This window comes from Dermochelys coriacea, chromosome 1, assembly GCF_009764565.3.
Source record: "Dermochelys coriacea isolate rDerCor1 chromosome 1, rDerCor1.pri.v4, whole genome shotgun sequence".
Taxonomy (NCBI): Eukaryota; Metazoa; Chordata; order Testudines; family Dermochelyidae; genus Dermochelys; species Dermochelys coriacea.
The window spans coordinates 213,196,452-213,215,788 of NC_050068.2; the positions used below are offsets into that span (position 1 = coordinate 213,196,452).

General features: G+C 48.4%; 1 protein-coding gene across 1 annotated transcript in view; it reads left to right on the forward strand.

Annotated features, from left to right (window-relative positions):
- The window catches only part of LOC119849838 (T-cell surface glycoprotein CD4-like), a 30,891-nt gene extending 14,513 nt beyond the window's left edge, over nt 1-16,378 (forward strand). The window contains exons 2-6 of the mRNA XM_043506095.1: nt 5,490-5,614; nt 11,269-11,424; nt 11,530-11,688; nt 11,942-12,196; nt 16,260-16,378. Of these exons, the coding sequence (XP_043362030.1) occupies nt 5,490-5,614; nt 11,269-11,424; nt 11,530-11,688; nt 11,942-12,196; nt 16,260-16,378 (814 nt within the window). The remainder of the gene's footprint in view (nt 1-5,489; nt 5,615-11,268; nt 11,425-11,529; nt 11,689-11,941; nt 12,197-16,259) is intronic.
- The last annotated feature ends 2,959 nt before the right edge of the window (nt 16,379-19,337 follow it).

Sequence of the window (19,337 nt, forward strand, 5' to 3'; positions counted from 1 at the left end):
CACACCTGCCATTTTTATTTCCTGCAACTATACTCTTTGGAGGCATATTTTTATGATGCTTCCCTTTTCACCATGGGAATTTCCCCTTGTTTATTTCCTGTATCTAGCTCTGATTGCTTTCTTGCAAAGCGTCTTTCATTTTCACTAGCACAGACTGCTGGTGTGATTGTTGCATCTCCTGTTCCAGACGTCAATTGTTATTTTCTGGAAAGTCCCTTTCTTTTGAGTTCCAGCTATTAGATGATCTCTTGTATGGTCTGCCTTATTGATACCAAAGTCACAATGCTCTGCTATTTCAGATGGGGCCCTTATAAAAAAAAAGTCCACACTTTCACCAGGCCTCCACACCTTCTGGTATAAGAATGCCTATTTGTGTATGACACCCCTTTTGGAATTAATGCTCAGCTCATTTTCTTTGAATAATGTAAATTGCTATTCTCACACTCTTCCTCTGTGGAAGCAAATGATTTCAAAGTATTTTCAGCTTCACGCTGCTGTGCATCTGTTAATGAGCTGACCTCTGGTGCCCCACTCTCATAGAATATGAGGGTTGGAAGGGACCTCAGGAGGTCATTTAGTCCAACCTCATACTCAAAGCAGGACCAATCCCCAATTTTTGCCCCAGATCCCTAAATGGCCCCCTCAAGAATTGAACTCACAACCCTGGGTTTAGCAGGCCAATGCTCAAACCACTGAGCTATCCCTCCCCTCTACTCTTGCCTTCTACTTGGGCTACTTCATGCACTTAGCAAACTAAAAGTCTTTGAGGCAGGCTGAACTTTGGCATTTATTTTTCCTCTTATTTGTGTTGATTCAAAACCAGACTGCTTTTGATGCCACTGCATGTGCCAATGGTAAAGAATCACAGAAAAAGTTGCTTTCATCTAACACTGAACAAGGAACTTTATCTGAGTAAAGAAAGTAGTATTACCTCTAAGGCCCAGTCTGTACTAGAAAATTAAGTTGGCATAACTACATCACTCAGGGGTATAAAAAATCCACACCCCTGAGTGGCATAGTTAAGCTGACCTAAGTCCTTGAGTAGACAGTGCTAGATCAACAAAAGAATTACCTATGCTGACAGGAGAACACCTCCCATTGAGGTATGCAGTGTCAACACTGAAGTACTAAAGTGGTGCAGCTGTGCCGCTGTCAGTGCTGGGTTTACAATGGCGCCATGCTCAGAAGGGGCCCAGGCCTGCTCTGCTTGCACTGTACCCTGAGACCCTGCCAGCGACCCCTACCCCCTTGCCAGCTTCTCTCTGCCTCCTGGCTGGACCCCAGTGCACCTCCGGCTCCAGTCAGTCTCTGTTTCTCACCACCTGTGGGGCCCCGCCAGTATCCCCAGAGGTTAGCCGCCTGGGCCAGTCTCAGCCAGGTGGTGGAGGGGGAGAGTGTGGGCGGCTTGGCTGGGGGAGTGGCTGGCAGACACAGTTGCCTCCCAGAGGGCTGGTAAGTGTGGATGGGAGGCAGGGCGTGGGGGAGTGGGTCTCTGGGGTGCTGGGGGGGGGGAGTGCTGGGCTGTGAGGGGGCGAGAAAGATCTTTTCTGTGTTGGGGCACTAGGGAGTGGGGGTTCTGTGTGGGGTGCTGGGCAGTTGTGGTTGGGCTGTGGGCAGGGGGGCACAGGGCAAGGGTGGTGTTGTGCATTTGTGGCAGGGTTGGGAGGGGCACTGAGCATAGCGGGTCCGGGGGGTGTTGGGTGAGGTGTCGGGGGGTGTTGGTGGGGAGGGGAGGAGGATGTGTGACCACCCCTGAGGGGTGCATAGTGTTGGGTGGGCCACTGTGTGTCTGGCAACTGATGGTTTGTAAATAGTGCCCTTGCACTGGGCTGGGCGAAGCGAGGCCGCCCTGCCATGTCATGCCCCTGGCTGGCCCCTCGCTCCAGAGACCGACCTCCTCTCACCCCGCGTCATGCTCCATTACCTCCATGGGAGCCCATAAATACATTTGGCGCCGGGCCCACAAAAGGTTAATCCGGCCCTCGCCACTGTAGTTTTTTAAGTGCAGAGACACCCTAAAGCTAAACTGTCCTCCTGTGTCTGTTTCTCTCCTACCTGCACTGCAGGCAGGGCTGTCCTTACCCATATGCAAAGTACGCAGCTGCGTAGGGCACCAGGAAATTTGGGGCACCATATTTCCTGGTGCCCTGCGCAGCTGCGTGCTGCTCCAGCCCCTGCTCCGGCTCTTCCTCAGGGCCCCCACCCCTGCTCTGCCCCCACTCCCCTGAGCTCTGCAGCAGGGCTGGGCCTGCACTCACAGGCTGCGGGAAGTGCAGCGACCCAGCCTCAGCTGCACCACTGGTGAGTGCTGGTGGGTGGTTCTCCCCTGCCTTGCAAGCCAGCCCCGGCCCCCTCGGAGGCCTGGGGCCAGTCCCCCCCCCACAGGGGGGCTGTGTAGGGCCCCAGAATAGCTAGGAATGACCCTGTCTGCAGGGCTTCTGCCTAGGACCTTCCCCACCCCTCCTGCTACAGATATAAAGAAGCAGAAAACATACTAGCTGCATAAGGAGGCCTGATCTCTATCCGAGACAGGAGAGCTCCTGGGACTTAACAGTGTCGCCAATTTTCATGACTTTATCATGAGTCTCATGATAGTCGGTGTTTGTCTTAAAGCTCCAGCTCCTGGAGTAAGTTTCTAGCCCTCATGGCTGAAGAGAAATGCTTGACAATGGGAGCCATAAAGGCCCACGAACCAGAAAACAAATAAAAAGAAACCAACATTTAGTATTTTTTAAAATCTCATGATCTTTAATCCAATCTCATGATTTTTGCAATGCTTGGGATTGGCAATAGTGGGACTGTAATGCCCCTTCCCCACCCCAACCCCAGGCAGCCAAGCTTTCTGCCCTGAGGAGGAAATTCAGCAGAGCTTAAATTTAGAAACAGAAATAACTCAAATTACCTGCCACCCCCTTACATTCTGTCCCCAGAGCTCCTCTTCCTGCTCTGTATCTGGCCCTAACCATGACCACTGCAGTACGCTAAAGGGGTTACAGATATCCTGCTCCGTGGAACTGAGGAAGCTAGAAGACAAGGAAATGGTGAGGGGGCATGAAAGGAGCCAGAGGGAGGGTAGGGAGCGGTCTGATACCAGAGCATGGTGGCTCCAACACCATCTCTGAAGCAACCTGAGGTATGGGGTTTGTGTTAGGGAAACACAGGGGGCTTTGCTCTCTGGCCCCATCTGTTCTCCCCAAGTCCTGCTTCCTCCCATTGTCCTGTGGTTACATGGGTGACTTTATTCTCCAGCCCCATCCCTCCTGTTTCCTGCAAACCTGCACCATCCCAGGAATACCCAAGAGGGACTTGGCTCTCCTAGCCATGTCTGTCCCTCCTTTCTCCCGTGACTTGCAACCCCCACATTCCATGGCTGTAGAATTACAAAACACAAGGGCTGCAGGTGAGAAAGACAGATCCAGAGAATGAGGAAGGATGGTAGTGGAGGAAGCAGGGCCAGGAAGAGGGGAGCCCCCCCTGCAGTGTATAACTGAACCTTTCCCTCTTCCTAGCTCTGCTGCCCTGTATCATTCTTCCTCTTTCTCGGGATCCATCTATATCACCTGTGGCCTTTTCTGTATTTTGTGATTCTGCAGCCATGGAGTGTGCCTTACATAGAGTCCACCCCTTGCTCCAGAACTTGAATGTTCATTTATATAAATAAGGGCCAGATTCTCTGGCCCACAAAGTTCATTTTGCACTGTGTAAAGCAGTGCATGGTGAACTTACAGAGTCCCACAGGGCAATTTTCCCTACACCCAGAGAATCTCTGGCAATGGAAAGCTGATGGAGGCACTGAAGATGGGGAGGGGCCATTTTGGTGACAGACTGATGCATGTTGAGAGTGGGAGCGGAAATGGTAGAGCCAGCAGTAGAAGTTAGAGTAACTGCTACAAGGCAGCCAAGGATCAGGGAGCCACAACCGGTTCCAATGTCCACTTCTCTGCACTATGTTCAAGCATGGGGGAGAATAGGACCCTACATATTTTTCTAGCTCTTATACTCAGGGTAGGTCCAGCATGGAGATTACCTGGACATCTCCCAACCATCTCCAGCAAATTCCTAGTTTAAAGCTCTCTTAATCAGTTGTGCCAGCCTCCATCCTAGAAGTCTATTTCCCTCCCTACTCAGGTGAAGTCCATCCCGAGAGAACAGTCCTCTGTCCATGAATGCCTCCCAGTGGCCATACATCCCAAAGCCCTCCTTATACCACCGCTGCCTGAGCCATCTACTGATCATCATAATCTTGTCACACCTTTGTTGCCCTTCTCTAGGAACAGGCAGATCACCTGAGCCTTGATTTCATTAATGTCTTCCCCAGCCTGGCATAGTCTCCCTTGATACGTTCCAGCGAGAATCTAGCCGTATCATTTGTTCCCACATGAAGGACAATCAGTGGATTCTTTCCCCCTCCCATTAGGATCCTCTTCAGCCTCAGGTCATGTAGATCTGCCTTTTCCTGACGATGGTGCGATTCTCTGGTCTATCCCCAGTTCCCTCTGGCTGCAAGTCCTCTCCATTCCTATTGTCCCTTGCAGTCCTCTGCAACCCATCCTGTATCCTCCTGGAGCTCATATTTGCTGTTATCTCCATTGACTCTTCCCCTTTTCCTTTAGGACTAGCTGCTCTTCTTTCTTGCCCTTCTACCTTCAGTGACCACCTGCTGTGCCCCTTCTTAATTTTCCAACTCTGCAAACCTGTTCCTGAGCTCTGTTTCTCCTTCACTAGCCCGTCTTTTCCTCTGCCTGGTTCTCTTAGTCACATGCTTCCACTGTTCACTTTCCTCACCCAGCAGTCTCCCCTCAGAATTCTTCGGTCCTGCTTCCATCTGCAAGTCTGAGCTTTTCCCTTCAGCCTCCTCTTGTCTTTGCTCCATCGTCTGCTCAAACCCCCTTCTAAACTCAACCAGAGTCTCCACCTGCATCTCCAATCCTAGGATCTTTTCTTCCATCAGCTCTATCAGGCGGCACTTCATGCAGACGAGACTCTTTTCAGGTCCCCCCTCCCGGATCATATACATGCCACAGCTTCCACATCCCGTCATCTTCATTGTGTCTTCCACTGCTTGGTTCACTTTCACTGCTGCCTCTGTGTCTGTCATCACCTTCCCACCTACGTCCTGTTAGTCTGGGAAACACAAACCACACCAAAACACCACCCCCCACAGCAAAACAAACCCCCAACGAGCACCACAACACTGCCAAACCACCACACACTCCCTTCACTAGCCTGTCAGCTCCTTTGCCGGGCTCTCCTGGTCTTTCCCCCCAAACTCCCCTTGCAAACTCCCCCGTTTACAGCTCTGTTTGCTGGCTCCTGTGCCGCTGCAGCTGTCATACTGAATTCACCTGACTGTGATAGAATTTCCACCTAGCTGTGCTGGAGCACAGCAGACACCGGGGCATTGACCAAGTATGTAGGCCCAGCCATGGAGCCACAAGACTTGGAAAATAAACCATTATTAATAGTTCATTTGGGTTTTTCCACTTTAGGATCCCTTTACCTGGACGTTATTTCCAGCTCACAGTTCACGGAGGGAAGGAACAATCCAAGAGGATGGACCCATCCAGCATCAGGGCAAACACCATCCTTGCTGTCTTCTCTGTGATGCAGCTCGGTGAGTCCCTGGGCAGGGCGTGGTGCAGCAGCTTGGGTATTTTTAGGCTATTTACGATCTCCTGACTTCCTGCTTCAAACTAAACAAGTTTTACCGATTTTTTAAATGGCTGCCATCTCCGATTACTGACAACGGGACTGAATCCACAAGCCTAAAATGGCCTTATTAGGTAAAAGTGAAGTGATCACTATGCAGCTACATGTGATAATACAAAAAACTGCAGCCCCAGGAGAACTGGAAATCTAGGGACAGCATAAAATACACTGAATTCGATATCAAACTCCAGGAAGAACACACTGGCTGGATCACCACACCAGGGAAGATGGCCCCTCTTAGGGTGTGTCTTCCCTGCACAGCACCCATGTTTGAGCACCTGGGTTAGTGTAGCCTGGGTGTGAGCAGCCATACTAAAAAACCATAACCTGTATGACTGTGACCTCACTGCCACTGCATTCACCCGTGGGTGTCTCTAGGACTCCTGGGGGCACATCCCGGGTTCTTTATGCTGTAGTAAGATGAGCTGTTTCATAATTCTTTCCCAGTGAATTGTGGGAGGACACGGGGTGGGGGGTAAGGAAGGATTGTGGAAAGGCACTGGAGGACTATAAATACTTGAGTGATTTAGCTTGTGTCCTCCCTGCAAAGTGGGTGGTTTACTTGGGCACTAGCCAGTACCCCTAGCCAGGCCAATTAGCCCACGCTGAAAGCACCACTAAACTCAGGTGATAAGGTTTTGTGAGTGGACAGGAGGGGGTAAGAGGCAGCACCTGGGTGAAAGCCTGGGTTAACTCTGCAGTGAAGACTTAATTCACCACTGAAGATCCATTAGATGGAAACAACCTTCAGTCTCAACTGAGCTGTGCTGGAGTCAGAATGGTGACCATCTCTGTAACCCATTGGCAATGCCCTGAGGCATCAATCCCTCAATTAATGCTAGCTTAGAGGGGGTCCCATAGGAGGGTAAATATTACATACAAGAATGTGGAGGTTTTAATGTCAAACAGTAGGAGATGCTGGAACTAATGCTAGTTATGGTACCTAGCCCTTGTGTGTTATGAGACAGTCTTTCATAAAATGATCACACAGTATTTTTTCCACATGGATTTTTTAGCAGGACTGGAACCTTTGGCTTTTCAGAGTCACAACACAGATCTCCTTGTGCTAAAGGAATACCTGGTAATAGAAGTAAGCTGGACATACACAAGTCCATGGGTCCAAATCTAATGCATCCGAGGGTACTGAGGGAGTTGGCTGATGTGATTGCAGAGCCATTGGCCATTATCTTTGAAAACTTGTGGCGACTGGCGGAAGTCCCGGACAACTGGAAAAAGGCAAATATAGTGCCCATCTTTAAAAACGGGAAGAAGGAAAATCCAGGGAACTACAGACCAGTCAGCCTCACTTCAGTCCCGGAAAAATCATGAAGCAGGTCCTCAAGGAATCCTTTTTGAAGCACTTGGAGGAGAGAAAGGTGATCAGGAACAGTCAAAATGGATTCACTAAGGGCAAGTCATGCCTGACCAAGCTGATTGCCTTCTATGTTGAGATAACTGTGGATATGGGGAAAGTGGTGGACATGATATATCTTGACTTAAGAAAAGCTTTTGATACAGTCTCCCACAGTATTCTTGCCAGCAAGTTAAAGAAGTATGGATTGGATGAATGGACTATAAGGTGGATAGAAAGCTGGCTAGATCATAAGGCTCAATGGGTAGTGATCAACAGCTCAATGTCTAGTTGGCAGCCAGTGTCAAGCGGAGTGCCCCAGGGGTCTGTCCTGGGGCCAGTTTTGTTCAACATCTTCATTAATGATCTGGATGATGGGATGCATTGCACCCTTAACAAATTCGCGGATGACACTAAGCTGTGGGGAGAGGTAGATATGCTGGAGGATAGGGATAGGGTCCAGAGTGACCCAGACAAATTGGAGGATTGGGCCAAAAGAAATCTGATGAGTTTCAACAAGGACAAGTGCAGAGTCCTGCACTTAGGACGGAAAAATCCCATGCACTGCTATAGGCTGGAGACTGACATGCTAATCAGCAGCTCTGCAGAAAAGGACCTTGGGATTACAGTGGACAAGAAGCAGGATATGAGTCAACAGCGTGTCCTTGTTGCCAAGAAGGCTAATAGCATATTGGGCTGCATTAGTAGGAGCATTGCCAACAGGTTGAGGGAAGTGATTATTCCCCTTTGTTCGGCACTGGTGAGGCCATATCTGGTGTATTGCATCCAGTTTTGGGCCCCCCGCTACAGAAAGATTGTGGACAAATTGGAGAGAGTCCAGCGGAGGGCAACTAAAATGATTAGAGGAGTCCGGTGGCCCATTAAAGACTAACAGATTTATTTGGGCATAAGCTTTCATGGGTAAAAAACCCACTTCTTCAGATCTGTTTTTCATCCACGAAAGCTTATGCCCAAATAAATCTGTTAGTCTTTAAGGTGCCACCGGACTCCTTGTTGTTTTTGTGGATACAGACTAACACGGCTACCCCCTGATACTTTAAAATGATTAGGGGGCTGGGACACATGGCTTATGAGGAGAGACTGAGGGAACTGGACTTATTTAGTCTGAAGAAGAGAAGAGTGAGGGGGGATTTAATAGTAGCCTTCAATTACCTGAAGGGGGTTCCAAAGAGGATGGAGCTAGGCTGTTCTCAGTAGTGGCAGATGACAGAACAGGGAGCAATGGTCTCAAGTTGCAATGTGGGAGGTCTAGGTTGGATATTAGGAAACATTATTGAGGGTGGTGAAGCACTGGAATGGGTTACCTAGGGAGGTGATAGAATCTCCATCCTTAGAGGTTTTTAAGGCCAAGCTTGACAAAGCCCTGGCTGGGATGATATAGTTGGGATTGGTCCTGTTTCAGTAGGGGGTTGGACTAGATGATCTCCTGAGGTCTCTTCCAACCCTAATCTTCTGTGATTTTATGATTCTTTATGTGGACCAACTACTAGAGGGTGGTGTGACACTCACTTTGCCAGTGAACTACCCAGATAATCTGTGGCTAGCTCTGGGAGGGGAGTGTGGTCTAGTGTTTACTGACAGGCTGGCCGGACACATAGGTATGACAGATTTTTTTATTATTATTATTTAAAGAAAGGCAGTTTTGCAGGATGGTTGAGATTTGGGTCTCCTATGTTAGAGGCCTGGGTTCTATTCTCAGTTCTGCTAGAAATTACCTTATCTATAAAGTGGGTGGGATAATAGTTGCCACTCCCATAGTGTAGAGGTATGAAGCCTTGGTGTCCCCTAGACTGCAGAGTATTTTTGTACGAAGGGTCTGTCTGCTCAGGGTACAGGCTGTGGACTGGCTCAAGGAAGTAGGACGGATTCCTAAATATAGGAGCGTCCTGCAAAATTTTAGATGAGTGGAAACCTACATATTCAGTGATCAGCTCTCTGCCATCAAGAGTAGGAGACGCAAGGGGGCTCTGCCCACAAGGAGCCAAACAGGAGAGCTCCTGCACTTTTGTGTGTATGTTTCAGTTTGAATATTGAACCTGAAATGACAACATACAAATTGGGGCTAGGCAACTTCCCTATAAAAATCAAAATGCAGGTGCAAATCAGTGTGGTTTATTATTTAAAAATAATCATAATTTTTAAGCCAATCTCATGATTTGCGGGAGAGGGGGATCTGAGTTGGGAGTTTGGAATGCATGGTGTTGGCAGTGCTGCAACAGGGAGACTTTGCACTGACTGAAGTGATAAGATGTCATGATACTGGGGCAGGAGTGCCAAGACTAGTCCTGGTCCTGTGGGTCAGGGCTCCCAATAACCTGCAAATTTGTGGAACTGTTTGTAAGGGACCTGGCCTTTGGGCACTATCACATCAAATACAGCACCAATCCCAACCACTCACCACAAAGTGCAGGAGGGAAAATACTGTCCCCTGCACCACCCCACCCCAGTCCCTGTGGTGGTGGTGGATACTTGCTGCCAGTTCAATGTTTCCTACAAAGGGATTTGCTGTGACAGACTCAGTTTTGCCAATTGTTGTGATTTGATTGGAGTTCTTGCCATATGTGATGTTTTTCTTAAAGCCCCAGCTCAGGAATGGAAAATGATTGCACAAGACTCTCCGCTTTCAATTAGAAAAAAGAAGATTTTGCCTCTCCAGTTTACAGAGAAAAGCTTAAAAACCTGACCCGAGTGTGGCCTGAAAACGCCAAAACAGAAAACACTGATTTTTTTTTTTTAAAAAATCTCATGATTTTTATTCTCATGATTTTTTTGGTGGCCTGACTCATGATTTTTGAAGGCTATGCTACAGCCTTCTGGAGACACGGGCCCAGGGAGAAGTTTGTGTATATGTGTAAAACAGAACAGAATCTCTGTCAGCTAGGGAAAGAGAGAGAAGGCAATGTAGGGAGGGTGTGCAGGAATGGGAAAGAATGGGGCTGAAAGAAGAGAGAGCCACAGGAGAGAGAAATGAAGGGAGGAAATCCAAGGGATGGGAGAATGGAAAGTAAGGTCAGCAGGAGTGGGAAGAAAGGTAAGAGAGAAAGACAAAGACAGAGATAGCTGTAACTCCAGGGTGGGACACAAAGTGTCAGACACAGAAATAGAGACAAACACAAGCATACTAAGATTTAGGCAACACCCACTTAGGCATCCAGCTCCCCAGCCATCACCTCTCTTGGACGAAGACCCACGTCTCTCTCCCTCCTGACTAGGGTATTTCCAGGCTGCACAGTTCCCTACCTACACTGTGAATTCCCTAGTAAGGACTGCCGACAAGGCTAATGTCTGCACTATGCTTTCTCTCCAGAGGTTATGAACAGGGTAATTGCCAGCAGTTAGAAGTTACCACACAGGTCTTTCTAAGCCAATACATTTATTCCTAAGGCAAAAGCAATACAGAGAAAGCATGCTAAAAACAAAAAAAATATTTAGCAGTGATCATCCCACCTCTAACAAGGGCTCTAGTAGGAGTTTATCCTTCAAACCTCACACAGGGTTTTCCCTGTGGTTACAAGTTCATAACTGTCCCAGAATCAAACCCAGAACAACCATGAATAGGTCAGTCTCTTCTTTATACACCTTGGGCCTTTTATCTTGAGATTCCAGGGGCAGATGATCAGCAGAAAATGGTCCCCTCCTCAGGACATAGCTTCATAAGGCTGGGTTTTCAAATTCACCTCTCCCTGGAGAGTCCCCAGACAAACCACTTGACACTGTTTGTCCCCAAAAGTCCATTCTTGTCCGGCAGATTGTTCAATACAGTCCTCTGAAGTTCATAACAGTTCCCAGGGTTCACATCACAGCTCCCCCCTAGAACAATTACATACAATCCCGGCCCACAATAATACATAACCTTTGCATTTAATTCAATGTATTTAAACTTAATCCAGATATATGTACACTTAATTCAGTAAGGTTTTTCATGGATATTGCAGGAAAATACCACATCTGTCACCATTTGTTAGATAGATAGATTTTATGGAAAGAGTTGAGGTGGTTGGAATGAGGAGACTAGAGATTTCGGGAAGACTGCAAGAAAAAAATGAGCAAGTAAAAATGGGGGAGACTTCCAGGGAAGAGTGTGGGGAAGTAGGAGATTTGGGGTCTGTTTTGATGGAGAGGGGGTATTAATTTTGCCACTGTAATGACTGTTCCTTCTCCGCATTATTTTGGGGGGTCTCTTTCAGGTCTGATCCCCACTATGGCTGAGGGAGAGACAACAGTGTTTGGTACTGTTGGGGAACAGGTGATCCTGCCCTGTATTGACAAATTCCAAAATGATGGGGTGACCTGGAAATACAATGACCTAGTTGTGATCCAGTATCAGAAGCAGCTCTTGAGAGGTAGAACTCCAAATTCACCACTCCCTTGTCCCTCAGACAGGGCTATGGAATCCCCTCTCTCCAAGGGAGCAACTTTCACCCACTGCCTTTTTACTCTCCCCAAAGGCAAAACTCTGTTGTTCAATCGATCTGAATTAAATAAGCAGGAGATGTCCAAGGGAGACTTCTCCCTGATACTGTCACAGCTGAGGCACTCTGATGCTGGCAAATACATCTGTGGAGTCGGTTCCAGAACTTTCATGGTCCAGCTGCAGGTGTTTGAAGGTGAGTGATCTGGAACAGCGAGATGAGAGTGCAAGGAGCTTTGAGACACACTTTGCTGAGGTCCCTGTCCTTTGTCCATCTCCTCTGGCCTGAGCTATCGCAGATCCCTTTCCTCCAGCTGAGCCCTACCTCCTCAGATTGCCTTTCTGCTGAGGTCCCCATGCTCACCTTCAGTCCCACCAATTCCCAGCCTCTCCCCTTGAGGAAGATGGTGGAGGACATGACTCACTGGACTGGATTTCTCTCTTCACAGTTACAGGTTCTCCGAGTGGCTACCTCCTGCAAGGTGAAAATCTCATGCTGACCATACAAGGTTCCTCAAGTGCCAGCATCACCTGGTATGACAACCGCAAGGACAAAGTGACAGCCACTCAGTCAAGAGAACTGAAGAATGGTGGACACAGTCTGCAGATACACAACCTCCGGGCTGAGGGCAGTGGAACCTGGAGGTGCCACATCACATCCCTGTCCGCTAAGCTGGACATACCCTATACGGTGCTGGTGATAGGTAAGAGAAGCATGGATCTGAGTCTCAGAACTTTGCAGATATCTAGAAAATGTAGAAGATGGTGGATAAATCTAAACAGATCCCATCTCCTCCTCACACACATGCTCAGGGAAAGGTGCTGGTGCTGCATTGCTCAGGACACTGGGAACAAAGCTCCCTTTCCACAAGCAACAACACTTGAAGGGTTTATACAGGATTCCTGATCAGAAAGGCTGCCACTTTGTGCATCCTGCCAGTATAAGAACTCCTTATTGGAGGCAGGCTGGGAGCACTTTATATGTTCTGGCCAGACTATCCGGCCTTAGAGAGACGATGCGTCCGGCTCTGCGATCACTGAGTTTGCAGGGCAGGAAGACGCCGGAGCAGCTGTGGCTGCTTCTCACCCTCCTGACCCTCCCGCACTGAGCGATATTTCTCATTGCCATTTACTTGCCTTCTTTCTTTTGGACTCCTTTCCTCTTTCTTTCTCCATTCATCTCAGTGTCTCATTCACAGACGGGCGCTCTCAGACTCTCCACCAGACCCCCCAATTCATTTCTCTGCCCCCCGGCTCCTCTGTCCAGCTGCACTGCTACCTGCAGGGATACAGTTCAACCCCCTGGATGTACTGGTATCGGCAGCCTCCCCAGGGTGGAGTCCTGCACATGCTCTTTCTCTCCAGAGGCAAGGATAAGATTGACGACAGTTCGGAGAGACACTTTCGGGCTGCCCGACCGACCCAGCAGAACTTCTCACTGAGCAAAGACTGCCTTTTCCCCAACGACACGGGGCTGTATTACTGCACTTGGAGCCGCATACTGAGCCAAGCAGGTGCAGCCCCTGGACAAAAACTCCTCCTCCCCCCACTGCTGTGAGGAGCTGAGCTGAGATCAGGTTTCATGCACTAGCTCAGTCCCCTGCCCTGTCCCCTCCCACAGACACCGTGAGTCACAGCCCCAGCTTCTCCCTTCGTTCCTTGAAGGAGGAACATCTGTGTCATGTTTCATAATTCAAATGATGCAACCCCTTTCCAGATGCTGCAGGATTATTCCCTGAGATGTACTCACCAGCCTAGGTATAAATGGAATTTCTTCTTCAAGTGATGGTTGCTATGTGGATTCCAAATATGGGTGTGCATGCACACCATGCGCCAGAGCTGGAACTGTTCATAGCAGTGTCCATTGACCTGCACATGCGTCATGCATCAACTGCATGGCATGTCTGAGGTTTTAAGAGGCTGTGTGGCTCGACGCAGCTCTAGTTCCTTCTTACGCCACATGGCCAGAGTCGGAATTTCTGTTCCTCGGTGCTCTTAGCTCACTAAGAGAACTGTTCTTTGCTTGTTGTCTGTACATAGTTTTTTGTAGTTGTATATAGTTGTCCCATTAGTTCATAGATAGGTCTCCTTCACTGGACTTTTCCCCTTGTGAGGATTCCTCCTCCAGCCCAGGGACTCTGCCAAAGCAAACCAGGTTCAAACACTGCTTCATGCCCACAGTCCTTCTCTGTGAGTGACAAGCACCAACGTTGGCTCTACTGCTAGGGCGAAGCTCATATTGCCACCTGCTGCTGCAGTTGCTGCTCCTTTCCAACTTGGACTTGAGAGGCCAGAGAACTTCACCTCTGCAAGTTCCTTATGGAGGAGGCAATGCATCCAGACGTGCAACCAGATCCGAGGACAATGGATCCAATGGACTGCGGCTATGCACCAGCAGTGAACACCTTTCCAGGTCCTTCCCAACTGGCACTGCCACAACCGCCGAAGACCCATCATGCTCAGAAGAATCATGGTCATGGGCATAAAGGTGACTCCCTGATGGGGACAGCCTCCAAATGCAGTGTTCCTTCCCCAAGCCATGGGAGAAAAGTCACGCGGCGATCTGGACGCTTCAGCACCGAAGAAACCCTATTTGGGGACCATAAGTCAAAGCACCATGCTCCATTGGTCCCACCACGAACTACAGTGATTGGTCCACCGCCGTCACCTCCAGCTCCATCGACTTCACCAGGACCATCCAGACTTGCACATCTGGTCCAGCATACACCAGGATGCCCTCTCCTTCCCCCCCGCTCTGATGACCACCTGCAATACCAAGTTCTGCTTCACTGGATGATTCCAGACCTCAACCTACCTGTGGAAGATGTACAGGACCCCTGGAACCAGTTCCTGGACACAGTACAATCCCCTGGGCCTTCCCACACCACCCCGCCTATTCATAAGGCCATTTTATAACTAGCCCAGAAGGTCTGGCACACCCTGGCCTCTTGTGCCTCTACTCCCAAGCAGGCAGAATGTCAGTATTTTATTCCCTCCAAAACGGCCAACTTTCTCTTTTCTCACCCACCGCCTAACTCTCTTGTGGTCCATGTGGCAACTCAATGCACCTGGCAGCAGCATTTAAAAAATACTCCCCCCAGTCATGCCGCTAAGAAGCTAGACATCCTGGGCTCCAAGGTCTACTCTGTGGGCCTCCAATTCCACACTGCCAGCTATCAGGCCATCCTGGCCAAGTATGACTTCCTCTCGTACTCGAGGCTCACAGATTTCAAAGCCTTCCTCCCTCTCAAGAAGAAGCAGGACCTCCAGCACTTTCTGGATGAAAGCAAGTTGGTCGCCAAAGTGGTTCTCCAGGCAGCAGTTGATGCTGCGGATACTGCGTCCTGCTCTCTGGCCTCGGGAGTTGTCCTCCACCATGATTCCTGGCTGTAATCTAGTGGCTTTCCAAAGAAGATCCAGACTATGCTCAAGGACCTCCCCTTTGATGATAATAAACTGTTCAGCAACAAAACTGATGCGTCCCTACACTCCCTTACCTTAAGGACTCTTGTGCCACCCTCCCGTCGTTAGGTATATATACCCTGTCCCCAACCCGCAGGCAGCAGAGTTATCCTTCCAAACCCGCCCTTGTGCCACCTATAAGCCATATCCTCAGCGTCCCCAAGAACCATCTTGGTGTTGTCAGCACTCACAGTGACCCCACTACTCCTCTCCCACTGCCCCTGCCACTTCTTCTGTCCTGTAATGTTCCTCCAAACAGCCCTTTTGACTCCTTCTCTGAGACTCACGAACCTCCCTCCAACCCCCTGACAACCACCCAGGTTGCCTCACCCTTTTTGCCAACAACTGGGGTGTGATTATCTCTGGTTGCTGGGTGCTGGACATTGTTCATCAGGGCTACATCATAGAATTATTCTCCTTTCCGCCCTATCATCTTCCTTGGGAACCTTCAAGAGATCTCTCCCAATACCATCTTCTCCGAGAGGAAGCAGATCCCCCTCCTCTGCATGGGTGCCATAGAACCTGTTCCACAATACTACCATGGCCGTGGTTTCTACTCCCTGTGGAGGAAAATCTAGTAGGCCTAAACTAATAGGCCTAAAACTTTGGTCAAGCTAACTGTGTATAAAAAGCATAAGAAGAGGGTAAGGAAAATTCCATTAAGAGGCAAATAGCAACAGCTCAGCTTAAAAATGTAACCACAACCACTAGACATTAGAAAAGACAGTTAACCACAAAGGAAGTACCTGTCAATAATAGGTAAAACTTGTTTTGCTATATTCCAAATAAGGCAAAGCTACTGTTGAAGCTTTCACTGTATGCCAAATAAGGAAAATGCTGTTAAAAGAGTGTGCTTAACAGATTGTGGTTTTCAGCTATATAAGCTCCTGTATTTTCTATTTACGGCAGAGCAGCTCCGGCTGACTCTCTCTCTATGCACATGGTTAAATAAAAAGGACTTCAGGCTTTGTTCTGATCCAAACATAATGCGTGGTTAATTTTTCCACAACAACCCCTTACTTCCTTGTACTGAAGAAAGGAGGTGATCTCCATCGTATTTTGGATCTTTGGTTGCTGAACACATTTATCTACAGATTCTGCTTCCAAATGGTCATGCTCCCCATCATCATCCAGTCACTACCCCCTGGAGTCTGGTTCATGGCTCTCGATATGAAGGATGCATATTTCTACGTAGATATCCACGCTGCTTATCACAAATTCCTCCGCTTCATGGTGGGCCATTCCCACTACCAATTCCAGGTCCTTCCCTTCAGGATTGCTACTGCCCATTACATATTTACGAAGGTTTTCAACATTGTGACAGCCCACATGCATCGCCTGCGTCACTCCGTGTTTCCCTACCTAGAAGACTCCATCCCGATCCCCGCTTCTCACCACCATATGGACCCTATACACCCTCTTAGATGTCTTAGGGATCTGTATCAACGAAAAAAATCAGTCCTCGCCCCTACCCATATGCTTGCTTTCATAGAGGCTTGCCTGGACTCTGTTGCGGCCTGAGCCTTTCTTCCCTCGGACTGTTTCCCCACTCTCATCACACAGCTCCATTGTCATCCATGCACTTGAGTCTGTCAGTGCCTCTCCCTCCTCGGCCATATGGCGGCCTATACCTCCGTCATGCACAGATGAACATCAATATCCTGGAGCTCCATGCTGTCCGCCTTGGCTGCTGAGCCGTCCTACCCTTCCTCCAGCATGTTCAGTTACTGTCTGACAACATGACAGCAGTTGTCTATATCAACAAGCAGGGCAGAGCCATATCCCCATCCCTGCACAAGGAGGCCATCCTCCTCTGGACTTGGTGCCTCCGGCATGGGATCACCCTGCATGCCATTCACCCCCTGGGCACCAGCAACTCCTTGGCCGACATGCTCAGCCATTCGTTCCATGTCAACCACAAATGGGAACTCTGTGATCCCACTCTCTGCTCCCTATTGCTTCTGGGGAATGCTGTGCTGGGACCTCTTCACGACTGCAGAGAACCACAAGCTTCCCCTCTTTTGCTTCAGTGGCACCCTCGGCCCAGGCTCCCAGGGCAATGCCCTTTTCTCCCATGGACCACCAACCTCCATTATGCCTTTCCCCCCATTCCTTTGCTTCCCCAAGTCCTGCGCAAGATCCGCTGTGACCGGACAATGCTCATTCTAATTGCCCCTGTGATGGGATACCTAGGGTGCAGCCTGGGACCATGGGACCACTGTGCCCCCTTAACTCTCTCTAGCCTGGGCTGTCTCTCACAATGCCTTGCTAGTGACCAGCAGCAAACCCCTCCAGGTGCTGTTATCACTCAGCACAACAGCATGTGGAGCCCCACACCCAGCTATATTGCATGAATGCTCCCAGAGCCACTCATGAATCACACAGGAAAAGGCACCAGCCAGCTCCCAGCACTGTACCCCAGGAATATATCATCTTGCACTGCTCAAGATGAGCAAAGCAGATTTATTAATTGGTTCACCACTTCATCAATGGAAAGTGGATATACACCAGCCTTTGCCAAACCTGAGCAGAATTGCCACACACTTCATACAAATTCGCTGGTAAATATAAACAGTAAAACAAATGTATTGACTACAAAAGATAGATTTTAAGTGATATTAAGTGATAGGCAAAAAGTCAGAGTTAGTTACCAAAAGAAATAAAATATAAGCGCGCAGTCTGAACTCTCAACCCTATTAGACTGGTCAACATCTAGACTAAACAATTTTTCTCATCCCATTGGATAGTGCAGTCCTTAATAAACAGATTTCACCTTTGAAATGTGGGCCAATCCCCTCAGCTGGAGTCTTCAGAGTGTCCTTGTTGCTTTCAGCGTAGGTGGGTGAAGGATAAAGGCCCATACCCTCAGTCCATGTGCTTGGAAAACACAAGCCCAGGCAAGTCTGGGGGCGTTGCTGAGTCTCCAGGCAAGGTTGAGCAATTCTCCTAGTATGGCTTCATCGGTGAGTCATTGAATTGTAGCTCCTTTGCTGGACAATGGCTGTTGATGGGTTGTTTGACACCCAGCCTGGGTATTGGTTAGTTTCCTTGCTGTTGCCTCTGGGAAGCTAATATCTGGCTGAATCCCCAATTTATAGTTTGTTTTAATGACAATCCTACAACATAATTCACATAACTTCATATGTGTTAATGATATACATATATGGATAGAGAAATGACTTTCAACAGATCATAACCTTTCCCCTGATACCTTACAAGGCATGCTTTATATTGCAGAATCACAATCATATATAAATGAGGAATATGGGAATTACAGGTGTTAGCATATAGATATTCAGGCCTGTTTTTAAAGGCCTATACTCTAAGAATTTAGATGTATTCTTATTACTTAGCTAGTTATAGAGGTATAAAAGAAAGAATCAAAATCACTGTCTGCTGATGTAAAGGCCTTCTCTTACTGTGACAGTCTGAGGCCCTGTTCTTAGGCTAAGGCCTTTGGCTAAGCAGCAGAGGCAGCCATAAGCTGGGAAGCAAACGATCACATCCTTACATTCCAAACTAGTCACATTGAAATAAGGTGCCATTGGGCTGTTAGGAATACAATCCTCTCCTGATAATGCGTATCATGTCCAGAGAAAGGGAAGTGCCTAGAAGATGTAAAAGGAAACTTAGTTTGATCGCATCCTGTCTGGCAAGAACTCACTTATCAATAGCTGCGATGTGAAATCCACATTTCTGTGTTGTTCTATCACTGCAGTCCCCATTTCCCTATTGTTTGTCTGTATAATCTCTGTCTGGTTCTGTGATTGTTTCTGTCTGCTGTATAATTAATTTTGCTGGGTGTAAACTAATTTAAGGTGGTGGGATATAATTGGTTAAATAATCATGTTACAATATGTTAGGATTGGTTAGTTAAATTTCTGTAAAATGATTGGTTAAGGTACAACTAAGCAGAATTCAAGTTTTACTATATAGTCTACAGTCAGTCAGGAAGTAATGCCAGGGGGAATGGGAACAGGGAACGGGGGTAGGGAAATTGGAATCGTGTTTTGCTAAGCGGGGAATGGGAACAGGCACACAGGTAAGGCTCTGTGGTGTCAGAGCTGGGAAGGGAGACACTGAAGAAGGAAACTGGAATCATGCTTGCTGGAAGTTCACCCCAATAAACATTGAATTGTTTGCACCTTTGGACTTCGGGTATTGTTGCTCTCTGTTCAAGCGAGAAGAACCAGGGAAGTAAGTGGGTGAAGGAATAAGCCCTCTAACACAGGGCACTCCCCCAAGGTACAGAATGTCACAGCCACTTCCTGGCCTCACGAGTATTGGTACACAGATCTACTTCACCTCTCCACTCACCCCACGGTCCATCTTCTGGTGCTCCAGGATCTCCTCATGCAAGCGCACAGCCGCCTGCGTCATCTC